At 41.4% G+C, this 25,266-nt stretch overlaps 2 protein-coding genes and 1 long non-coding RNA gene across 5 annotated transcripts in view; 1 reads left to right on the top strand and 2 right to left on the bottom strand.

Annotated features, from left to right (window-relative positions):
- The first annotated feature begins 606 nt into the window (after positions 1-606).
- LOC129176078 (uncharacterized) lies at positions 607-25,135 on the top strand. 2 transcript variants are annotated; one of them, XR_008569019.1, is made up of 5 exons: positions 607-640; positions 680-765; positions 856-1,032; positions 21,565-21,720; positions 21,832-25,135. It is a non-coding gene; the product is annotated as an uncharacterized LOC129176078 (long non-coding RNA). The 2 variants fall into 2 exon arrangements; XR_008569013.1 differs by having other exon boundaries at positions 634-765.
- Positions 3,435-10,847, bottom strand: si:dkeyp-68b7.12 (rho GTPase-activating protein 30). Its single transcript, XM_054766617.1, has 13 exons — positions 10,386-10,847; positions 10,211-10,313; positions 9,994-10,138; positions 9,796-9,878; positions 9,247-9,354; positions 9,061-9,179; positions 8,828-8,993; positions 8,587-8,684; positions 8,416-8,487; positions 7,679-8,338; positions 7,403-7,614; positions 5,635-6,194; positions 3,435-5,458 (listed from the first exon to the last, which is right to left on the bottom strand). The coding sequence occupies exons 1-13, from the start codon at positions 10,471-10,473 to the stop codon at positions 4,228-4,230; spliced, it is 3,645 nt and encodes a 1,214-aa protein (XP_054622592.1). The 5' UTR covers positions 10,474-10,847; the 3' UTR covers positions 3,435-4,227.
- tesk2 (testis associated actin remodelling kinase 2) overlaps positions 11,319-25,266 on the bottom strand; it is a 31,047-nt gene continuing 17,099 nt past the window's right edge. For both annotated transcript variants that reach the window (XM_054766618.1, XM_054766619.1), the window contains 8 exons: positions 23,697-23,843; positions 23,417-23,499; positions 22,146-22,230; positions 21,970-22,053; positions 21,594-21,680; positions 21,269-21,413; positions 13,984-14,514; positions 11,319-12,384 (listed from right to left, as the gene is read on the bottom strand). In XM_054766618.1, the coding sequence (XP_054622593.1) occupies positions 12,101-12,384; positions 13,984-14,514; positions 21,269-21,413; positions 21,594-21,680; positions 21,970-22,053; positions 22,146-22,230; positions 23,417-23,499; positions 23,697-23,843 (1,446 nt within the window). In that variant the 3' untranslated portion in view covers positions 11,319-12,100. The remainder of the gene's footprint in view (positions 12,385-13,983; positions 14,515-21,268; positions 21,414-21,593; positions 21,681-21,969; positions 22,054-22,145; positions 22,231-23,416; positions 23,500-23,696; positions 23,844-25,266) is intronic.

Genomic DNA, 25,266 nt, shown 5'->3' with positions numbered 1-25,266 from the left:
AGTATAGTATACGCTATGAAATAAGCTAGCAGGGTGTTAGCTTTTGTGTTAGCCTACATCTCATTCCTTTTTAACCAACATTTAATCAGCACAGGTAAATGTTTAGTATGTACTATTAAATTAGTTGTATCTCCATTTACCAGATTTAACAGCAAATGAGTCAGCAGCAGCCCTGTCTCCCCATAACCAGTTTCCAACTCCTCAGTAAAAAAAAGTAGCTATTGGCTGTACTAGAAGTTGCTAAATGACGTCATTGGTTCTGCATATTATTTGCATATGACATTATAAGAGATGCTATAGGAAAAAAGCATAACCTTGTAGGAGAGACAACAATATGAGTAAAATCACCTTAATTATGTTTAGAATTACAAATAATTTTGATTCTTGGTTTGTTCATTACAAATCGGCCATCACTTTATCATAATAAAGTAATAATCACGCATCGTGCCTCTGTGTGTGTGATTAATGGATGCGTAGAGCTTCACTATGCTCTCAAGTGTTCTGCGGGAGCTGACAGGGCACTGAAGGCTTGTGACTGCTTTGGGGCGGGGCGGACCCACTGAACTCTATAACTGGAATGGCCCCGATCGCTTGCTGCGCATTGGAGGCTTGAAGCCACCGGAAGTATAGAAGTCGCCATGTTGTTTCACCCAAAACAAGAAAGCCGAACAACTAAGAGGAGTTTGAGAAGCCGTCTTGTGCTGCTATTAATTGCACAAATCGTGATACTCGTGAAAATCGCGAGAAGGGACTTACATTTCACAGGTAGATAAATGCTTGTAAATAATAAAAATAGTAAATCTGTAAGCATCTTTTCATCTAAGTAGTTGTAAATTACCACTTATTCTCCTTTAGATTTCCACACTGCAATGCTCAACTTCTAAAGCAATTGGTAGTGAATATGCGGAGAGACAGGTGGATTCCTGCAGCCAGATCGCAACGCTGTTCAAGTCATTTCACCGAGGAGAACTTCGACAGGACCGGTGTTGATTACGACAAACAATATTTGACTTTCCCGATCATCTTCTAAAGGTATGCGCTGCATTTAACTTTGATACTACGTAGATCCTTGTCATAACAAATACCTTGTGAACACTGAAATTGAGTTGTTATGCATTGTAATTTCACACCATAAGAGGTAGGAAAAACCTTAAACCCGAGGGAAATTTGAGATTTGGGTCTAGTAAATTTACTCTGTTTCAATAGATTTTTTGTTAATTCGTGTTAATTTTTATACCGAACCATAACAAATGTAGTGAATGAAGAAACATGTATGTGTATGCGTGTGTGCTTTTTTGGGTGAAGCAAGATGGCCGACCAACGGCTTCATGTGGTCAGCAGTGTCTCCCCTTCCAGTAGTAGAGAGTTCAGTGGGCGGACCAAACAGCGGCACCGACTGCTGTTCAGTGAGAACAGACACTGCAGATCAATATGTGCTTTCACTTTTCAATCCCCAAATACCAGAAAACTCTTCAATTATACCAGAAAAAGTCGCTAGATATGTCGCTAGTCGCTTTTGAGAAAATATGTTAGCAAAAAGGTTTGAAATGTTGCCAGATTTAACGACAAAGTCGCCAAGTTGGCAATACTGCCCATAAAAGGTGAGACATTGACACTGACATGCATCATTGCAGGGAATTACAAAAAAGAAAAAATATTTTTGTGATGACAGAAATTCAGTAATTCACAAACGTTAAAAACATTTTAGAATTTTAGAATTAAAATTAAGAGAGAATAAAGAATAATTCCTAGCGGTGCCCCTGTATACCGCCCACTTTTATGCCACTGCTTAAGATTGATTTTTGGGAGGAGCCAAATATATGATTGAACCCCATTCTCCTACAGTATGTTCCTGTGTTCTTATACGATGATTGCACTGTATTGTTTTGCCGTTTTGATTGTATATAAAGTTCTGGTTAAAAAAAACTTCATTCATGCGAAAAACTTAGCCTTATAACTACTTTTAATTAATGTGATGTTTATATATATTGTGAGGTGATAATAGCCAGGTGATTAAGGGAGGTTGTGCGCCAGCACTGTGCTGTTTTTCTCGGGCCGGAACTGTTACTCAGCAGCCACAAGCAGGTGCCCCCAAACGTCTCATAAAAACTGAATATTGACTTTTTTTTCCTTCAATTTAAAGGACATACTAATGTTTTAGTCTTAATTCGCGTGTTTAAGACTACACCAAAATGCATAATCTCTGCCCATCCCTTCTCATACAATAGACTAGTCCATGTTACTGCGCATGTGCAGACTGATTCCGGAAGACGGGCGAAACAAACTTGTTGGCACGGAGTTACCCGAGCGGAGCAGAGAAGAGGATAGGGCGAGTGGAAAACAAATGGGTTTTATTAAAACTACCGAAGGTGTCAACCTTTTTCACAGTCACAACAAGCGTAGACACAACGGCAGCAACACCGCTACTGTCAATGTCAGCTGAGGAGAATGCAGTACATTTTTCATCACAAAGATGTGAGTATAACGCGGTAAACTATGATCAATGTCGCTAAATGTTCTTATCAATGACAGTAAAAGCATTGAGATATTCACTAGTTGGGGAATAATAATCCCCCAGGAGTATTTTAAGGACTTTATCCAGTTCAGGAAATAGGACATTTTTTTCATATTCACACTTGTTAAAAGATAACAATTATTATTTCAAATCGTTTTTGGAGGGGATAATAAACATGGCTATGTAACTAGCAAATTAAGTTAACAGAAACTTTTAACAGATTTCAAAAGCAGGAAAAAAGTGGCAGAAATTACAGACTCACATTTTGTAAAAACATTTAAAAAATTTAAAATAAAAAAACGACCCAATGACTTCGGCCACAAGTGGTCCTGCCGCAACCCTCACATCTTTTCTTGCACTGAAAGATGCAAATGCTGCAGGATCTCTTTATAGACGTACTGGCTGATCGTCTGGCGCTGTGGCAAGAACTTGCAGTGGACCATGCCCCACACATGGAACAATGTGATCAACATGAACAGTCCTGGATGTTTTCTGACGCACCTCGTATATTTCTTTCTTTTCCTTACAAAAAGTAACTAAGCAACTACTGTATGAAGTGCATGCGCAGTATGCAGTGTACACTTACAGTACTAGTGTGCACTACTAAACTATGTACGGTAGTTACAGTACTTGGTTGTGCCACTACATACCTATAATAGTAGTTTACTAGTTTTCTTTTTTAACATTTCTTTTATTTTCCTTTAATACTGCACAAGCAAAGCTCTAATTTTTTCTACTCCCATTTGATTATATAGGGTTTTTTTCCCAACACCCTTTTCCCCTTGTTTCTTTTCTTTCCTTCATCACTGCATCAGCTGTCAGTCACTATATTGCTACACATAATCTACTCTTTTGAGAAAATAGTGACACAGGTAGACACAGGAAGTGAACAAACTTTTTAATGACAAAACAAACAAATGAATTATTTTAAAGGGTTAACGTGTTAAACAGAGGGAAGATTTAGTACCCAGGAGATGCAGAAGTAGGGTTGCCAACTTTCCCTCAAAAAAACGTAATTGTCCCGCATATATACACATATGTACATGTCTGATATTGAGTTGTCCAGTATTACTGAGTATCAAAAACAATTTGTTTCCTATGGATTTGTATTACTCCAAAACATGTATATAATTCAATTCAGGTTTGAATATAGCATTGTATAAAAATTGTTTCACACAAATTAAAAAAAGGCCAGAAAAAATGAACTGCACTGGGTAAAGACAATCGGGTTGGCCAGACCTTATTTAATTTTTCAGCGAGTTGGCAACCCAAAGCACAGGATGTGAGCCAACGTAGCGCATGAACACAATTAATGACATGGGACTTCTCTGCTGATAGCTGGGGGCTGGAGCTAACTAATTGTTACTACCAGCAGTGATGAATACTGACTTTATATATACGCTTATATAAAATGTATATATACCTTACTTACTTTATATTAAAGCTCTGCTTCTTCCTACTACTTTTCGGACATGTTGAATTGTGCAAGTGTAAATGTGATGTTCCTCGAAGTAACTTGCTCCACAAGTCCGAAACAAGTATACTTTACCAACCCTTACCAACGTACTTGGCTGAGAAATATTACAAAAATAAACATGTGATTCCTAGAAAGTACTCATCTTTGACCTTTGACATTTTTGAATTAAAAAACCTGTCCCATATGTACATATTTCACCTGCACATCCAGAGAAAACCCTCATCTTTACAAAAGTTCATTGAACTTCTCCCGCCCAATCTCGCTGCCTTTCCCTTTCGCACTCTTTCTCCTTTTCCCGCCGCATGGTTGCTATGGCAACGGCCTCGTCGAAGCACAGGCTGAGTGAGCTATTTCGGAGCGAGTCCCTGCTGGAGGGGACGTCATCACCGTCCCTCCTATGATCGCTCTCTTTCCTCCCCCTTGCGTCCTCATCTGGCATGTCAGCGTCTCTCTTCTCTCGCTGCTGCTGCTGCTGTCGGAGGGTCAGGGCCGCTAGCTTGCAGTGTTGGGGTTTGGGGGGGACCATTGGCACAGCTTTGACTTGGTAAACTCTTGGCGGTTTGGAGATGACCAGCTTCCGTCCGACTCCTCCATGGCTGGCGCCTCGCTGTTCAAACTTCATAGCTTCTTTGGACTGTGGAACGTCACAACTGATCTCTTTGAGTTGTGTCTCAATAAGACTTGGTGTCACTTCCTCAAGACTGTGTTTGTCCTCTCGTGCTGCCTCTTGATCGCCCTTCTCTGCTAAGTTAGTCTTATCCTGAACGTCTTTTCCTGTTGTCTCCATCTCATCTTCTACAGCTTCCATGTCGAACTTCGTCTCTTTTGCTGCTTCTTCCTCAAAGTTCACGTTGTTCTGAGCTGAAACCTGAGCATCCTCATGATCGCCAACCTCTTTTGCACTCATCTTTCTTTCTTCATCCTCGATCAGTTCACAGATGATCTCCTCAAGTTCATCCCAGACTTTCTCGATTGTATCGTCCAGCCCGGAGTGACACTCCATCTTTTCTGAATGGAGTTGTTGAGGCAGTTCTTTGCTATCTTCTGTTGTGAGAGCTTCTGAAATGCTTCTTTTGGTTTCGAGATACTTTTGCTCAAGTGGCCACCCCGTTTCTTCTCTTCCTTGTCCAGTGTTTTCTGTCCATTCTCTCTCTTCTCCTCCATCCTGGTCCACCTTAAACTCCTCTTCTGCTTCAACAGAAACATCTTCGGTCCCCTCTAAGACAGATGTTTCTTTCTGAGCACCACAAGAGATGGAGACCTGAGGATGACCGACTTGTTCTTCTCCTTCATCTTCCTGTTGTCCTTTGTCAACCTGTACATCGCAGGTCATAACCGTTGACTCACCAGTGTCCTTGTTCTTTGAGAGGTCCACATTTTGGTGTGAAGGTGCTTCTAACGGGAGAGTTTTAAAATCTTGATACAGACCAGTTTCCACGATGCTGAGATCTTCGTTTGTTGTTGTCCTGCAAAGAAAACAGGTAAGGGTTTGGCTTGTAAATTGACAGTTAAAATAAGTTATCTCACTTTACATAATATCTAGTGGTTCATATAACTTTTTCAGGCTTTTGTTTGTAAGATTATGCAAAACCATACGATTTTATGTCATAAAAGCAAAATAGAGAAGCAAATCCTTTTTCACCTTTGACTGTTCTCTTTGTTGTATGGTATCTCTTTCTGCTGCCCATCTTCCATGTCTCCTTGGACTTCATCTACATCATTTGGTTCTTTATCAGTAGAAAAATCAGGGTGAAATTCTCTGACTTCACATCGCTGATCCACCTGAGCGCTAGCTTGTGCATTGTCGCCGTCCAATTCAAGATCACACAGATTGTTTAAAAAGAAATCCGGAGGGAGGCTTTTAACAAACAAGCTAGCCTCTTCGTCGCTGCTGTAATCATCGATGATGTCATCATCCATTGTGTCTTCGTCAGAGCAGCACTCCTCTGGTCCGCACACTGGTGAGGTCACAGGAGGCAAGCTGAGAGATTTTGTCTGTCGATCGTTTGCATTGACGCTGGATGGCCGGTGGAACTTAAATTGGCTTTGACCACTTGTTTCAGGACTTGGCCGTGTATCTGCCCCCGCGGCATGATGGGATACGTGCTCCATGAGTTCATACTCATTATCGGAATGTCCAGGAGGTTCCACTGAGAATTCATTTACTTGAGAGGTACAGTCTGGCAGAAAGTGGAGAGGAATCTGAAAAGACAGGTTTCTGATTGAAATGGGTGACATTACATTAAACTACTACAACGGTTTTCCTAATTGGTAACAAGAAACATGGGTACATTTTAAAAATGCCAGAAAAATCTAGGGAATCTAACAGACACTTAAGCAAGGTTTAACTTGTTCTGTCTAAGCCTTAGACTCTAAGGCAAGGGTCACCAACATGGTGCCCGCGGGCACCAGGTAGCCCCCCACGACCACATGAGGTGCCCGCAAGCCTGCTTTTCATTCAGGTTTTCAGTTAATAATGAAAGAACAGTAGAAAGAAATGCATTCTGAAATACAAAATGTGAGTTGTGGACACCAGCATTTTGTTAATGTTTTGGTAAAACAAGCATATTTGCTTTGTTTGGGTTGAAATAAGCTCTGAAAATAAATGTTACAAAAATGAGTAGCTCTTGGCCATTTTCATTTTGTAAAAGTAGCTCTCACAAGGAAAAACGTTGGTGACCCCTGGTCTAAGGCATATGTCTTTTGGTCAAACCCTTAAAGACCTAGGTGTTTCTGGAGCAAGCCATAAGCAAGGAAAGTGTCGTTTGGTCCAAGTTCATTGGCTAGACCACCACTTGGTTTTCCAAAAGCCCCTGACACACTCCTGATGGTCTTCTGTCTAGGTCTCCAGCAAGACCGGTGTCATTTGGTTAATGCAAGTCTTTACCAAAATCTTGGTCTTTTGGTCCTTGTCTGTTGACATAGGTGTTTTTGAAGCAAGTCTTGAGACAGACTTTTGTCTTAATCTGAAACAAGATGCTCCAGTTCATTGCTCAATTCACCATCAAGTTTTCTATCTTCCAAAATCTCCTGACTTGATTGTGTTAATAGGGAGGAATGACATAAATGTCAAATTTGTTTCATTGGCCATCACACATGTGCGGAAAGTGATTAAAAAATGTGAAAACAGAACTACAAATGAACTACAAATGTGCTTTCGTGTCAGAGTCTCCAATAGACTTGACAAGATTTGTCGCTAATCACTTTTTTGAAGAAGAGTATCTAGAGGGGTCTGATTACTCACTAAATATAGCAACAAAGTTGCTAAGTTGGCGACACTGATTCCTTTTGCTATATATTCTTATTGTGTGGCAGCCCAGTTGCATTATGTGTTTATGAGCTCCAGCGTGGCAGTGGCAGTGGTGTCAGTGGTGGGCAGAACCTTTGGAATGTAAAACAGAATGAAATACCTGACAGGAGACGCTGCCGTCCATGTGATCCAGGGTGCTGCAGTCCATTTGGTCCAGAAATTCAAAGTTGTCTTGAACGTAGCCCGACAGCTCCTGGTCATCATTGTGTTCCACTTCTTTGGAGTCGAGGATGTTAGAGGAACCAAAAACATTGTTGTCTTCATGTTCAGTCGCTTCCTGCTGATTTTCATCTGTTGCCCCTTCTTGCATTTCTACGAGAGAGATGTGTTTTGATTAGACGGGAACAAGCATGATGATGTACTCTTCTGACCTTACCCTTGTATTCACACTTGCCCTCAACATCTTCATCTGCAGTGGAGCTCAGGCTTTTGGCACGTGCCTCTTTAGACATGCATTGATCTTCTGTCTTTATTTCACATTTACAAACTGTTTTCTCATTTTTGTCCCCTTCTTCTTTGTCAAGTAAAATAGTTACGTCTTCATCCAAGACATCTTTACTATTTGTCACTTCTTTAACTTTCTTAACTTTTTCCATCTTTTCTTCCATTTGTCCACTGTCCTTCCTCTCCACTCGGTCTCTTTCCTCCTTAACCTCCACCTTTTCACCTCCTTCCTTATCCCTGCCACGGTGGACAACCCTGTCGCTGCCGCCTCCATGAAGTACACCTAATGCCAAGTTTGGGGTGATATGAAGCGGCACTGTAACTGTGATGGGCCCTGTGATGTGCATTGCTGCTCTTCGACCTGCTTTTGTAGAGAGTCCCGGTGACTTGGACAGTACGTTGTCAATTTCTGTGCTTCCCAAACCTTCAGGGTCAAGGGCAGTGTAAGTGCCTTGGGTGCCCCCGCTTACAAGTCCCGTTCCCCTGCGGTAGGTCACAGCATATTCGCTTCCACCAATTAAACTAGGAGATACCGCAGCCTCCAAGCAGGACATTTTGGTGGAATTAGATGTTTGCAGAGGGCGTCTAGAATCTGGAATTGAAACAACAATGAGACCCGATGCAAAGAACAAGCCACATGTGGATTATGTAGTTACAGAAGAACAGTACCTTCATTTGAATATGATGGGATGCTGAGGGAGTCCATGCTTCTAGCTGGCCTCAACACGGGTCTGTCTTTTTCTAAACAAAAAGAATTCCATTGAAGCACTACCCAATGACTGTGTCCCACTGACAAACTGAAATGGTGGTGCTGCTCAGTTGTTGTCCCAAAATGTGTACCTTTGGCCGAGTGTTTATGGCGTCTTCTCGGGTCGTGAAACCGACTTCCGATGTTGAAGATAGACATCCACTTCCTTCCTTTGAATGAGCCTTTCCGCCTGGGATTAACAAAACCATGATATGAAAACCCCCTTGCAGAATTTCCACAATACAATTATTATTTTTTTATTCTATGAACTTCTGGAAGTGGGCTTCTTCTTCTAGAACATGGGTTGAAATTACCATATGTCAGTCTACTCACTTATCAGTGCCTTCTATGATAGCATGGTAAGGTCTTATTGGAAGAGGACCATCCCCTGGACTGATGTTTCCAAAGTTGACGGGAGGTTGAGACTTGAATGAGGGTTCTTCCTGAGTGGAGATGGCCACCGGGGAGGGAAGAGATTTCCTCCTGTTGCATGATACACCTAAATGAAGTGCATGTTAGATTCCATGTAGAGGACACCTGCACAGGCTTAAGGGGTCAGTGATTACTTGGTTCTGAAAACAGCTGAGCAACATGTGTGAGGATGAACTCCACCACGATGGACTGGATCCTGACCTCCATAAAGGCAGCAGTGCCATTGAACCCAGACACCTCGATGTCCTTTGACCTAGATTATTTGAATACTAGTTAAGGATGAAAATGTGTGATCTACATAGGAAGAGAGATGTCCACACCTGAGTAGATTGGGTGCCCAAACGATGGCCAGGTTCCTGGCATGCATGTTAGTCTCAGGCGAGTACGAGGCCATTTTGACAAGGTGGCACATCAGAAACTCCAGAGTCCTGAAAGGAGGCAAAGAGATTGTCAGTGCAAGAACATACAGTCATGGAAAAAATGATTAGACCACCTTTGTTTCTTCAGTTTATTGATCCATTTTAATGCCTGGTACAACTAAAAGTACATTTGTTTGGACAAATATAATGATGATAACAAATATAGCTCGTAAGAGTTTAATTTAAGAACTGATGTGTAGCAACTTCCATGGTTTTCTTGATAATAACCAAAATCACTTAAGTTCTTACATGAATAGCTATAACATTGTACTGCCAAAAAATATAACTCTTATGAGCTATTTTTGTTGTCATTGTTATATTTGTCCAAACAAAGGTACTTTTAGTTGTATCAGGCATTAAAATGAACAAGAAACTGAAGAAACAAGGGTGGTCTAATCATTTTTTCCATGACTGTACATGTGAGGAACAATAGTGTAGTAGGGACTGAACCTGTAATGCGGCACTGGAAGTTCTTTCAGTACATCTCTGATTTTTACCAGACGCTCTTCCTCCAGCTGGACGGCCACGGCCTCCTATAGTGCATACAAGGAATGTCAGTCTTCTTCATTTGCAAGGTTAAGAGACAGACAAGAAATATTTGTTATGGTTGACACAAGTGGATGTACTAGACTGTAGGATCCACTCAACAGCAAACTTGTCGTAAAGCTGGTAGGTTAGCAGCGGGTTGGGGAGCTCTCGGAAATAAGCTTTGCAAAGTGAGCTGACGCAGTGGATGTCCTGCAGGTACACTTCCTTGTTGAGGTCAGGGGTCCCGTCGCTCTCGAACTCGCTCCTGTTTCGAGGGAACAAATGTTGAAGGTTGCGTCTGACAGAGGATGTGTTCACAACAGTGGGAAGACCTCACCTGAGTTTCTGAATGTTGGAAGAAACTCCAGACAACCTGTAGATCCCGTCCACGATGCCATGCTGCTCAACAAACTCAGTGCAACAACGTAACACCTGAGGAACTACACACAAAAAAATGTCACAAATGTACACTTACACTCTTAGCGAGCTTGTTGTCCTGGACTGTGACATACTGTCCTGACTGGAGGTGTTCAGGTGCTCAAGAAGATCACAACCAAACACCTTCTCCTTGTTGGCCACTTTCCTCCGGACTCTCCTCATGGCCCCTTCCGGCTTTCACAACCGGCCTGGTTGTTCTGCTGTGACCTGCCAAGTCCACACCTGTTTGGACTGTATGAGACTCGACTGTGAGTGTGCTGAGGCCTTGTTGCTGCTGCCACTGCAGTCTTCTTCAGTGCAAGCCACTGGGTGCGAGTTGCTGAGACATTGTGTATTTTGACTGAAGCCTGTAAAAGCCAGCACAAGGATTGTAAAGGATCACAGTTCGATGCCTTTTGTGCATAAGCGGTTCAGCACTTCCTCGCCGATACGTTAGATTTATTTTCAAATGGAAGGCCACACCCATGCCTCAGACTTCCTCGACTTAAGGAAGCAAGCACCCAAAGGTTAAAACCTATCATTACCAAGTCCCTGCAGGCTTGAACCCCACAACCAAGTAAAACCAAGGACATGATCCTTGCAGGACCCCCGTGTGGAATCCCCTCCCCCCCTTCTAGTCAGCATATTACGGACGCTAGCAGGCCTCTCTCAGTGTAACGGAAGTGTTAACCTGAACAGTTAAGTCACTCAAACCTCGCCATCTTCTTCCCTCCGTCCTCCTGACACCTGTTCCGTTAAGTCACCACGACCCAAACAAAAGGATTTAACTTCGGCTTTTATTAATAAAGTTGCGCTCCTACCTTTACTCTGCATCGGCATACAAGCGCTGTGAAGCACAAAAAAAAAGTTAAGTGACGCAAGAAACCACCAAACTTCCCCCGTTGACTTCCTGAATGTTGCTGCTGCTGGTGGTGTGCGCGTGCGTCCAATAGCTGAGAGTCGCTTCTTCTTCTTAGTGGCGTCTATTTCCCTCCTATGCTTGTGTGCTGAGGTTTGACAACTTCAAAGTCAGTCCGAGTGAAGGGTTTTATTGAGCGAAAAAGAACTTAAATGAAGAAAAGAGAAAAGCTTTGTTATTGCAATTAAACAAAAAAAAACTCAGTCTGTTGTCAACAACCTTTTTACACAAATATACAAAGAAGGTAAGACTTTTTTTTTTTTTTTTTTTACATAAATATCACCTCCTTGATTCTGCTCAACAGTGTGAAAATGTTTTTGCATAGAAAAGTTCACAAGGATCACAAAAATAGTGCATTTTAGTTCCTATTGCGGGAAACTCAATCTCTTAATTGTTTTATATTAACGCTGACAGCTGTTTAGATGTAAAAAAAGACAGTTTAGTGAGATTGATGAATATCGTCTGTGAAAGAAGACACAATGTGACTGCTGGTAAAAATATGGAACTGCATCAAACTGCGCATGCCAAACACGACCGCACAACTTTTATCCATGTTAGCCTCAATGACGTCTTGGGGAAAAAAAATTTAAAAGATCAAGGTCAAATCAAAGATTTGCTAAACATGAAACTCTTTGTTTTTTTGTTTAGGGAAAACCAAAGCAGCAAATTTTGACTTAAAAGATTTCTGCAAGAAAAAAAACCTACAAACAATCAAAGTCATCCCATTATATGAATAAATATCAACATTAGTAGCTTGAGAGTTTTATGTGTAAGTTGTGTCACAAAGCTTCAAAAAGTATTTCTTGGAATTATACAAATTTTCAACACAATCGCATTCTGTACCAAGTCCAGAGGAGCCATGGAAGCCCCCCCCCAATTTACCCCCACCTCTCAGTCCCTGGGTGGCATGACGTGGGTCGGTGTATTTTGGTCCTCCAGGATGCTGGAGCAGTCCATGGCCTCCCCAGCGGGGACTGTCGGAGAGCAGCACTGCTCAAACACTTCATCCTCGCCTTCCCTTGTCCAATAATCGTCCGCCTCGTCCTCCTCACCTGCCTCTGGCCTGCAGTAGGGCGGGATCTCCACCACCACATATTTTTTGGCCCAGCCGCTCAGCCCCGCCTTCTGCCGGACTTCATGTCCCATCAGGCTGGCCTCGGACCAGCAGGAGGCCGCTGCGTGGAAGGTGGGACTTTGGTTACTGTCTTTATGCACACATTATATTGTATTACTGCATTATATTGTATTACTATGAAGATGCCTCTCGTTAGCGATCAGGGTTGTGCGAAAACAACTAAACCCATTCCCACTAAACTTTATATATACTATATAACTTATTGTGTGTATATACATATATATGCATGCCTAAATTATACATGTATTTATTTTGTAGAAAGGTTTACTTTTATTTTGTAGACAGTAAAGTAAAAAGTGACAAATATTTAAGGCTTTGTCTTTAAATACAAAGCTTTGTTTTATTCACCATTTCAGCTTTTTCTCACAGTGCCTATTTATCCATTTTTGCACTTTTATGAATGTTATTTTGTTTCTGGAATGATGCAATGACAAATGAGCAACGGGCCGCACTTTGATCACCCCTACTTTGTGGGTTGGACTCGTGGTGTGGGCTCTATGAGCACATTAACTCATTGGCTTATTGGCTCAGTGTTGTGGGTGAGCGGTGGTGAGAAGAGAGACCGGTCAATGCGTTAAAATTGTCGGCCCTAACATGCAGCTCGAAGATTTTTTAAAGTGCATGTCTATGGAGTTATATTTGTTCCCTTATTCCGAGGTAGCATTGAGTCATATCAACGTGCAGCAACTACTGTTGGGGCTCAAGCACATGGCTGCGCTCTGTCACTCTCTCTCTTCCTCTCGCTCGACCCTTCTGCACGTTGCTCACCCAACCGTTACTAGCGAGGCTCCGGTCGGGTTTTAGGGACTGGGCTCTTGGCTTGAGCTTGCGGGTTGCTGCCTGGAGGGCGGCGAGGCGTACGGGCGTGTCCAGTGGTCAAAATGTGTGCATGTTGTCACTCTCCAGGAGGGGAGGGCACTAATGTAATAATACTTTTTTTTTTTTCTAAATAAAGCACAGTGAAACATTTTTATGATATTTTAAATTGTTTTCAGACTAATTGTGTTCAATATTGGCATAAATAATGAGCTATATATGTATCTTTACAGCATATATATCCATTAATAATCTTATTGTTTTAATGTGAGGCGGCTTTTATGTTGTAGTGGCAGTGCACCACGATCAATTCCATGGAGCGGAAACCGTGCCTTTACATAAAATTTGATGTAGTTATTTATAAATCATTAAATTTTTTAAGTGTTTCTTTTGTTTTTTAGCATTGCGCCTAAACGAGAATGCTGCTGTTATAGAATTGGCTTCTTTATTTTATAATGTAAGACTAACTTCTACATGTTCTTTATTTTATAATGTAAGACTAACTTCTACATGTTCTTTATTTTATAATGTAAGACTAACTTCTACATCAACAAACATAACTGTCAAATCGTATGAATCGTTCTGTTTTTAAAATATGTTTGTGTGTACACACACACACTCTGTATGTATGTACTGTACGTTGATCAAGTACAGTGTACACGTCTGTGTGTGTGTGCATGCAGGATATTGGGGTCGCTGTTTGGCCTTCAGTTACTGTTGCAGATTGTTTGCTGAGTTATGCACAAATGACTAAAGTTTGTGGAGGTGTTATAAAATCTAGAGCGCGATTGCAGTGTTAGTTTATGCATAATCCTTCACTTACACGACATGGTGGAGGTCAGCTGGTGTGCGCCGCAGGGGGCAGGGACGTTGCTGTTACTGTTGTGGGTGGCCGAGGCAGCGTGCAGGAACTCTGAGCGAGGCAGTTGGGGCGACACCGGCAAGGAGTGACACTGTCGCCCTGGCAACTGCTGCCAGTAGTATGACGCCCCCTGCTGGGGCACGTTGTGTGAAAGGGGCCGGCTGGTGAAGGCGCTGCCAGGGGGCGAGTGCAGATCAAAGACCAGCGAGAAGACCGACTTACTGGGCACATCAAAGAACTTGATCTTGCCCCCACACAGGTCCTCTCGCGCTGTGAAGGGGTTGACCTTGCGGGCCTTGGGGGCTCGCTGGGAGGGCGGTGGCTCATAATATGGGTCCTGGACGTTCACTTTCCTTCCCGTTTTGCAGGAGAAGATGTCTGACTGGCTGCGGCTGAGCCAGATGTTGCGGCGCGGGCGGGGAGATTTCGGGGGGATTTTGTCGTCGTGAAAGATGAGGGGGTTGAGTCGCTTGAGGCCCTGAATCTTCTCACCTTGGATTCAGACACAGAAAGGTAAAATACTTTTAGACTGAAATGACATCGACGGTAAACACCTCGTAGAGGCTAATGAAATGCAGGGTTTCTACAGATTTGACATTTCAAAATTCCAGACTTTTTCCAGACTCAGTAAATACATGTGTATCATAACAAGTAATTGATGGATCGATTATCCAATTAATTAACAACTATTTCCATTTTAGATTGTTTATTTATTTAAAAATGTAAATTTTCTGACGTCAGCCTCTCAAATGTGAATATTTTTACATTTCCTTAGTCATCCATCAAAGCAGACCTATTATCTTTGTCTTTTAGGCAAAGAAGGTATCAGCTTTGATTTTGGAAAACAGTGATGTTTTGTCTCTTAGGCATGAACGGAGTGATCACTTATCAGTCATACAGTCTCTTTGTCTCAGTTGGTGGAGGCGGGGTGCTAGCACACACACAAGAGTGCAGAAGAGTGTAATGTAGTAGAAATTAAATTAGTTGATTGCAATATATTGTCATATTTTTACTGTCATACATACTGTGTGGTTCACACAAACATCTTAGCTGCGTAGAAGTGCCTGACAAAAACATATATCCATTTCTTCTTTTTTTAAGCTATTCATAACTTTAGAAAACAGAACAGTGGTAACAGTCTTGGAAACATGAATATTATTCCATACTTAAGTTGCCATTTTCCATACTTTTCCAGATCTGACAATTTATAAAATGATATACCATACTTGTCCATACTTGCATAGGAACCCTGACAATGTGGAACTGTTTTATATTTTCAATTGCTATAATGTCAGATAATGTGCTCTTAAATTACAGTAATCCCTCATTTATCACAGTTATCTGGTTCCAGTTCCGATTGTGATAGGTGAATTCCCTCGAAGTAAATACTCACTCTTATCAGGGTTTTTCAATTAATTAATGATCGCTGTTTCGTGGTTGACTACGGCCTATTATTAGTTTAAAAAACTATGCATATTTAAGCAAATTGTACATATTTTTGTCCAAATTATGTATTTTCTAGCATAAAAATGGCTAAATGCACTAAAATACAAGTACAGTATAAGCCAGGGGTGTCTAAACTATGGCCCGCAGGATCCATTTTCAACTGGCCTGTGTCAAAAAGTCTACAAATATAATTGACTATGGCCCGCATTTAGTATGTACTTAGCTGTTCTGTACTTCTTTGTTTAAACACTAGGTGTCTTGAACAAGGCGGTGTCTCTACAAAGAAAGCGCGCACAGAATAAAAATTGCCAAGGGTAACCAAAAATGTTGGAACCAAAGACACGCAAGATTGCTAGCGAGTGCTATGCGTAGGGCTCTATGATTTCTGCGTTAACGGAATCTACTGTTAAAGGTGGAATCTTGCAGAAATTGACATAATGTGAATGAAATACTGTCATGGCGAGAAGGAACGTTTGTGTATTTGTTTGTGTTCCCCAGCGGACTGCTCATTTATGTTGGTACACCAGGTCCCCAACTTACGAACACCCGACTAGCGAACACTCGCGGATACAAAGACAAGCCGACTGGTCTATATTTTATTTTATTTTGCCTTGTAGTCAGTCGCTCAATCAGTATTTATACTGCTGCTGTACATGCTTGACCAGTAGAGGGCACACTGCTAATGCAGCCTTAGAGCTAATGAGACCAACAGAGGAAGAGTTAGGCTGGGGAGATAAAGCTAAATGGAAAGCTAAATTGTACAACCCGGACAGAGCGTGTGATTAAAGTTTATGAAGAGTTAATAGGCCTGCTTAATTCTACACCACCCACAGAACACTACCTCTTTTAGAAGAGTCTAACGACGACGACGACTCGTCCTTTTTTTCAATAAATCCTCCTCCAACTCCACCACAACGACGTATGCTCGACCACTCCTCTTCAAAGGTAAATAACATTTATCATTACGTATTATTATATCACTTTTATTATTGTTTTTTTTCATTAATTATCCTTGTTTAATATTACTACTGCATCCAAACTCATATTTACATACATACGCATATACTGTATATGTATACACGTACATGTAGTACCTATATCATTGGTAATATTACCTTTTCCCCTACTTAAGAACGATTCAACATAAGAACGGTCGTCTGGAACCAATTGTGTTCGTAAGTTGAGGACTTAGTGTATTTCCTTACAAACACAAATCCGCCCCTCCCTGTAGTAAAATAAGTGTACAAAGCACCCTATATGTGTGGAGACGCTTCTTTTCGGCTGAACCAGTGAACGACATTATTCCCCTTTGTTGCATGCTTTGAGGGACAGAAGCAACACATACGCCTTTTTTTTTTTAAATGTAAAATGCAAATCATTCAATACCTCGTACTTAATATGCAATTAATAAGCAGTCATTGCATTGATGTTTAACAGTTATAAACCAATGCAGAGTTTTTAGTAGAACATGTGTCTTCATTCCTCAATTAGTCCAGGAATGTCCAAACTGCAGTCCGGGGGCCACTGGCGGCCAGCGGCTTTTTTTTTTTTTTATTGGGCCATGGAACATGGTACAAAATATAATTAAGCCAATTTAAAAAAAAACAGCAAAAAGTGGGGAAAAGAGAAAAAGCTTGAATGTTGACACACAAAGCTTTGTTGTTAAATTATACTGTACGTTTTGTACATTGAATCTTTTTACAACATTTTTTTTTTAAACATCAAAGTGTAAACAAAGTGTAAACAAATTTCAAAGTGGCCCGCGCATCCTTTGCATTTTCAGTATGCGGCCTTCGGTGTAAAAAGTTTGGACACCTCTGTAAGCCATCAAGACCACAACTTGTGAATGTAGTATTCTACATTGGTCACTAGGTGTCAGTAATTGTTCAGTGAGACCACCACCGAAGCACCAGACTTGAAGGCAGGTTTAAATGATCTCACAACAGGCACAATAAGAAGCCATAGCCCACAACCAGCTAAAATGTCACTTCCTGTCCGCCATTGAAACGGTCTTAAATGGCTTATTTTCTCTGATTATATCGACTATACTGGGTAATACAGTACGAATGAACTGGTGACTGACTTAGTATACTATGTACTATAGTAAGTACATGGGTGTTATTTCATGTTTAGATGGTGTTTAGATAATGTTAAAAAACGTATTAATGTATTTCGAAGATTCTAAACAGGTTTTCTCTGCAGAACTACAAAAATATTACATTATGGTAATGGTAAAATTTTATTTGAACTTGCATACTGCATTCAAGACTCTTCTTCCTTGTATTTTGCCAACAGCTGCTTGTGTTGTTTCTTAAAATCCCTCATCTTGGTGCTTTGAGTTCCTTACTCAATCCTTCCATAATCTGATTCCACGTACTGAAACGCTGTGGGTTTTTAGCGTTGTTCTCGCGTATAAATGTTTTATGTTTACTTTTTCCCCTGAGATCAGATTTCTCTCTTGTAGAAAAATATTGTATGACATTTTTGGGTAACTGGTTATTGTTTGCTTTCTGCATAATTTTAGCTGTTTGAAAATTTACTAAATCAGCGAATTTTAATATTTCTGATTTTAGAAATAAAAGTTCTCTATACGTGGCAGTACATTTAGCGAGTGAACATTGCTTTTCTAGTTTTTACCCCAGGTCTCCACACCATAAGGTAGACATGGTAATACCAGAGAGCAGTATAGGGTATGGAGTGATTTTTGGTCAAGGACAAATTTTGCTTTATTCAATATTGAGGTATTTCTCACCACTTTATGTTGTATATTTTTAATGTGGGACTTCCAGCTCATTATATAAAGAAGTAATCCTACTTCGCTTAAATTCACTTACCACGGTCGAGTCTGGAACCAATTAACCGTGATAAACAAGGGATTACTGTATTAGCCTTGGAAGTGTTCCATGTTTCTTTTTTTTATGACCAGTCCTTCCTGCAGGGGATACCAAAACTGTCTTTCAATGTGTTTTCTTTAGCCCATTTAGACGGATACTTTATCTCCAACACAAATTCACATTTTTCCAGCAGCTCTGCAAAAATATAATAATGAACTTAAACTCCTAATCACAAAATACAACAACCAAGGCAGGACATACAGACCCTTTCCGAAAAATTAGAATATCATGGAAAAGTTGTTTAATTTCCATAATTCCATTCAAAAAGTGAAACTTTAATAGATTATAGATTCAGGGCCCACAATTTAAACGATTTCAAGTATTTATTTGTTTATTTTTACATAATTTGGGCTTTCAGCTCATTAAACCCACGAAAACAGGAATTCAAAAAATTAGAATACTGTGAAGAAATCAGCCCAAATTTTGCAGGGCATGAATGTTTTAAACTGAGTGTCACACACTAATCATCTACTAAACTCAAATCACCTGCACAGGCTTCCCCAGGTGTCATTAAATTGCTTCAGTTTGGTTCAATTGTCTCAGTTGGGTTCAATATGGGGAAGACTGCAGACATGACAACTGGCCAGAAGACCATCATTGATACCCTCCATAGGATGGGTAAGCCACAAAAGCTCATAGCTAAGGAGGCTGGTTGTTCACAGAGTGCTGTGTCCAAGCATATCAATGGAAAGTCTCGAGGAAGGGCAAAATGTGGCAGGAGAAGATGCACCAGCAAAAGAGATGACCGTGGGTTTCAGCGGATTATCAAACAGCGAAGATTCAAGAATCTGGCAGAGATCCAGAAAGAGTGGAATGAGGCGGGAGTCACAGCTTCAAAAACCACCACATTCAAACGCATCCGGGAGATGGGCTACAACTGTCAGGTTCCTCGGGTCAAGCCACTTCTGAACCTGAGCCAACATAGGAAGCGTCTCCACTGGGCCAAGGAGAAGAAGGACTGGACTGTTGGCCAGTGGTCCAAGGTCCTCTTTTTCGATGAAAGTAAAGTGTGCCTTTCATTTGGGAATCAAGGTCCAAGGGTTTGGAGGAAGACTGGTGAGGAACAGAACCCAAGCTGCCTGAGGTCCAGTGTGAAATATCCACAGTCCGTCATGATTTGGGGTGCAATGTCCGGTGCAGGTGTTGGTAAACTCTGCTTTCTTAAATCCAAGGTCACCGCAACAGTCTACCAGAATGTCTTAGAGGACTTCATGATTCCTTCTGCTGAGGATCTGTATGGAGATGCAGATTTCATCTTCCAGCAGGACCTGGCCCCTGCCCATACCGCCAGAAGCACCAAAACCTGGTTTGATGCCCATGCCATCACAGTGCTTGACTGGCCAGCCAACTCACCGGACCTAAACCCCATTGAGAATCTATGGGGTATTCTCAAGAGGAAAATGAGGGGCACCAGACCCAACAACAAAGAAGAGCTGACAGCAAGTATCAAGGAAATCTGGGCTTCCATAACTCCCAGGCAATGCCACAGGCTGATTGCTTCAATGCCACGTGGCATCGAGGCAGTGATTAAGGCAAAGGGATTCCCAACCAAGTATTGAAGATTGACATATTGTTTTGAAAGTACCATATTTTGATTGATTTGATGTGATCCTAATTTCTTTCTTTTTTTCCTGCAAAAACTGAGAAGTAAATGGTGATTTCTTCACAGTATTCAAATTTTTTGAATTCCTGTTTTCGTGGGTTTTATGAGCTGGAAACCCAAATTATGTAAAATTAAACAAATAAACACTTGAAATCGTTTAAATTGTGGGCCCTGAATCTATAATCTATGAAAGTTTAACTTTTTGAATGGAATTATGGAAATTAAACAACTTTTCCATGACATTCAAATTTTTGGAAAGGTTCTGTATTTATGCTTGAAAATGCTTACTTCCAAATTTAAATACATTTTGCTTAAACATGCATATTTTTTTACTAATAGGCCGTATTCAACCACAAAACAGCTATAAATTATTAATATATTTTTGAAATACCGTTAAGTTGCGAAATTCACACCACGATGTGGCGAGGGACAACTGTATGATAAATTTTTACTTTTCAACTCCTCTCAAACGTAAGATGCAATAATAAAAGTATGACCAGTGACCAGTGTTAGTTTTTAATGTGTAAATCAATAAATCATATGGAGTATGCATATATTTTAATTACGTATAAATACATATATAACATATATATATATGATGGATGGATAGATGTTATTAATATTAGCGATCCTACGATCAGGGTTTTATGCTGCCAGTATTGATACCGATCATTCATGAGTGAAATACCGACACCGATCACATAGATTAAATGTCCATCCATTTTCTATACCGCTTCTCCTCTTTATGGTCGCGGGGGTATGCTGGAGCCTATCCCAGCTGACTTCGGGCAACAGGCGGGGTACACCCTGGACTGGTCGGCAGTCAATCACAGGGCACATATAGACAAACAACCATTCACACTCAGATTCATACCTATGGACAATTTAGAGTCGCCAATTAACCTGACATGCATGTTTTTGGAATGTGGGAGGAAACCGGAGTACCCGGAGAAAACCCACACACGCACGGGGAGAACATGCAAACTCCACACAGAAATGCCCAAGGGAGAATCGAACCCAGGTTGAAGGGAAAGGAGGCAGGAGACAGTCACTATGGGCTGGATGCTGCAGTGGGGGCAGAGCTGATCTGCGGATGTGATCAGCATTATAAAGCAAGTATTGGCATATGCCGATACTGTGCTTTTTCACGGAAATCGGCCAATACTGATCGGTGGCCGATCGATCAGAGCACCCCTAGTTAATATTCAAAATATTTGAAAAGTGTGTACACCAACATGTACCATACATACTGTATTATGTACTACATCTAATAATTCCGTGAATACATTGTTTCAAATGTTACCTTTGGTGGCATTCGTCTTGTTAACGCCCTCTCCAACCAGCGAGGGAGGGCAAGGGTGCTCCACGTCCCCCACTTTGAGGCGTGCCAAAATCTTGTCCAGGAGCCGCACAATGTCTGGGAAGGAGGGACGGAGTGTGGGGTCCATCTGTATGAGAACAAAGTGAATAAATGTCTTTCACATAGAGATCCCCAAAAGGGACATTTGTTTACCCAATGCAGGAAGTGATGATAAATTAATTCAACATTTGGGTCTGACATGCTTCATTTGTTTTTTTGATGTGATGACTTCATTTAAGAAAGACAAAGAGAGACAAAGTGGACTCACGTTGCAGCAGTTGAAGGCCAGCTGGAGGAAGTCCGGTGGACAGTCACCAACCATGTGCTGGAAGGTGTGATAGTCCAGGCCGAAGTTCTGCTCAGTGGCACAAAGGAGCATATGTAAAAATATACAGGTACAAATTCTTCAATTCATGTTCATCCAATCTAGTGTATGTTTGGTTATTTTCAATACCATCCTTTGCAACAACATCAACTCAAATCATTGACTTTCTACAAAACCCTAGTAAGCAGTGCTGCTACCTACAGGACTTGAGTGGAACAGCAAGGCCTGGCAGGTCAGTTCTTTGCTCACACAAGTGAGATGGACATGTTTGTTATTCCTTGGGGGAGGTGAGATGGATGTTGTGTGGGTGTGTGCTCACCTCGGTGCGGGGGAGAAAATCGGGGTCAGCCTGGATCCTGGCAATGATCTCACACAGGATGATGCCGTAAGAGAAGACATCAGCCTGAAAGACACACAATGGACGTGTTCCAAACATTCAAAATGGATCTTGTAGTTTTGTTCCTCAATGAATAAATAGGGGACACGATGACTCACCTTCTCGTTGTAAGGTTCATCCCTCAGAACCTCAGGAGCCATCCAGAAAGGAGAACCAACCACTGAAAGCTTCTCTCGCTCCGTGCTGCATTAAACACAAGAGAAAACATCATTTTGGTATTTTCTGTAAGTTCTTAGTCAAGTCATTTTCATGAGAAGAGTATCTTTGTTGGAGGCTTGGTGGACTTCTGCTCTCTACACATAATGACAAAATATATACAGTACTCTACATGAGTTAGAGTATATAGTGTTTGAAGGATGCTTGGGAAGTTCTGTGCTCTTCTGAGTGACATTTCAGTTCATAGGGTGCAAACGTAAAGTTGAACAAATCCTCTTATGATGCTGGCTTCACGTTGTGTGTCAACAGAGTTGCAAAACATAAAACACAGGATTAGCACTTTGCACTCCCTTGCATTCCTAGCATGCCTCTAATTAACATAACATTGCACATGAAATACACTTTCCTATTTTTTTTTTTAAACATCTGGATACATTTAGTCAAAATGACAATGACAACGACACCCCCACACCTCCACCCACCCACGCAATACCTTACATACATTAAGTGAGGACAACAAACCCCTTCTTTATCATTTACATATGCTGACCTGTCATCCTTCAAGAAATGTTATGGGTACTCCCCTCCAGCCCTATGCTGGGGCCATTGATTTTATTATACATATATATACACATACACACGTCTTATGTACATTTTGTGAGGACAACACCCACCTCTTATTCTTTAGATATATTTAGTACCCCCCTCCCAATTTATATTTTTAAAAGACTAAAAGATGTACATACACACACACACACACACACACACACACACACACACACACACACACACACACACACACACACACACACACACACACACACACACAGCTTACATACCTGTACATTTAGTGAAGACAACGACCCCCCTCTTTATGTCTTGATGTAAATGTTAAGTCCTGCATGAGACTAACAAGGCGCTTACAGTGCATAATCAAAAAGGGATTAACTAGTAAGAAACTAAATTTGGGGCTTAATGGTGGGCGGTCAGCATGTGCCTTTTTTTTTTTATAAATAAGAGCATGGTGGCAGTAGATTTAATAGTACTAAAACCAATGGATCAATGCTGGCAGACGTGTTGATCGAACAATATGTTTATTCTTGTACTTTTGGTTTGCACTGGTGTAAAAGCACATTATGTTTCTGTGCTTCGTTAAATCAAATCTGAGTGTTGTGGTTGCTAACACAAGGTGTAAGTGAAGTGGAGCACTTACAGATTAGCAGGGATCTTCTCGGCCAAACCAAAGTCTCCCACCACTGCCGTGTAGCTGTTGTCGTCACATTTGATCAAGCAGTTCTGTGGAGAGCAGACACCATTGCCATTATTATTATTATTATTATATATTAATATTTACAACCTATGGTCTGATTATAAGCATGATGTCATAAGCGCTTCACAGCTATGCCTTGCTGAACTCTGTTACGTCGGCAGGGGGCAGTGTTTAGCCAAATAGCCTGCCAATGATGGTTTTGTGTTGAAGGGAGCACACCCACCTTAGAGGTGAGGTCCCGGTGGAAGATGCCTTTGGTGTGCAGGTAGGCCAGACCGCTGGCAATGTCGCTGCCCAGTTTGACCCTGGCGGGCCAGCTCAGGTGCTTGTTGCTGTCCAGAAGCTGCTCCAGGTTGCCACCGTTGATGTACTGGCCAATACAACACAAGATAAACATCAATGTACATATAGAACAATGGAAATGTATTAAATGATTCAAACCTAAATGCTACTGTCAAGGAAACATTTGCTAAATAATGCAAGCAGTAGAACTAACAATTACGTTTTGTTTCAGATTAAATTTTATTTCAGACACTCATGCTGATTTGACACTGCTGTAGGTTCTGGGTCAGAATTGGCTCAACCGAACAACAAGTTTTACTCTCTGCTGACTGAGCGACGGGTGTCTTTGCCTCTGGCCCAAAAGAACTTGCGTGACCTCACTGCTTGCACGCAAACACACAAAGACACGCTAATCCGGTGTGAACGTGTCACGGAAGACCAGTGGTTAACTGAACAGAGCTGAGATGGGATCAAGACCTGGGTCTAAGTTGGTGATCAGGCGCAGAATTAGGCCATGAGGGGCTGATGGCTGTTAAATGACACACGAGGAAATCAATTCATGACATCACAGCATCCTGTAAAACACCACATTGCAACTATTCTCAATGTTCTCTAGTCAGATTAATAGCAACTAAAGTGGGAGGGATGCTAAAACAAAGAAGAAAAAAAAGCATTGAGGACTTGTTTATACATCACTGCCCATCACAGCAAGCAGTCTATTCAGAGTCACGCATATACAGTATAAAGGTCTCCTACAAATACTAATGCAACACTTTATGCTGTAGACCACATACGAGGCCAATGCCAGGAGGTGTTGCAGCAAAACATTGGCCTGCTCACATTCTGAAAACTACTGTGTGTGTGTGTGTGTGTGTGTAAGCAAGGAAATAAAGGAGCGTTGTTTGCTAGCAGCTTTGTAATCCTCCAATTGCTTGTGAATTACTGTCAGAGGAGATCAGGCTTTTAGACAATCAGAAGCCAAAAGAAAGAGGCACAATAACAACAACTAAGACTTGGCTAGTTTTCCAAAAAGTCACTTTATACACAGCCTCTGAAGAGGCCACTCTTCATGGGAGCGTCCCCTCTCTCGCTGGTCTATTTGGGGGTCAGATGACAAAACAGCAAAACAGCATGAGGCCGCAACTTGAGTTCAGTTTGGTTGTGACGTAACACAACAGGATCTGTTTACGCAGCCAGACCCATCGCAGTGTGTCCATCAGTTATGCCACTCACACTTGTGTGTGTGCGTGTTAAATATAAGCCGTGTGCTAAAGTTTGTGACATCAAGCAACGGCAATATTAAAAGTTGTCCCGAATCAAGTGTTTAATGAGTGTAAATTGTGTTTTTGTGTCCCGAGAAAAGGCTGCAGAAATGTGATGTGTGTGTTAAAGTTACATTATTAAAATAGGCGTAGGAGGCACATTATGTAAGATATTTAAATTTGGGTCTATTTTGGGTGCAAACATTGACCTGCCAAGTGCTAAATAACCTTCAGAGCTTTACTGGCCAA

Source organism: Dunckerocampus dactyliophorus, chromosome 2, assembly GCF_027744805.1.
Source record: "Dunckerocampus dactyliophorus isolate RoL2022-P2 chromosome 2, RoL_Ddac_1.1, whole genome shotgun sequence".
In the NCBI taxonomy this organism is placed as follows: domain Eukaryota; kingdom Metazoa; phylum Chordata; class Actinopteri; order Syngnathiformes; family Syngnathidae; genus Dunckerocampus; species Dunckerocampus dactyliophorus.
The sequence above is the reverse complement of the archived record's forward strand: the minus strand, read 5'-3'. Positions and strand labels throughout refer to the sequence as shown.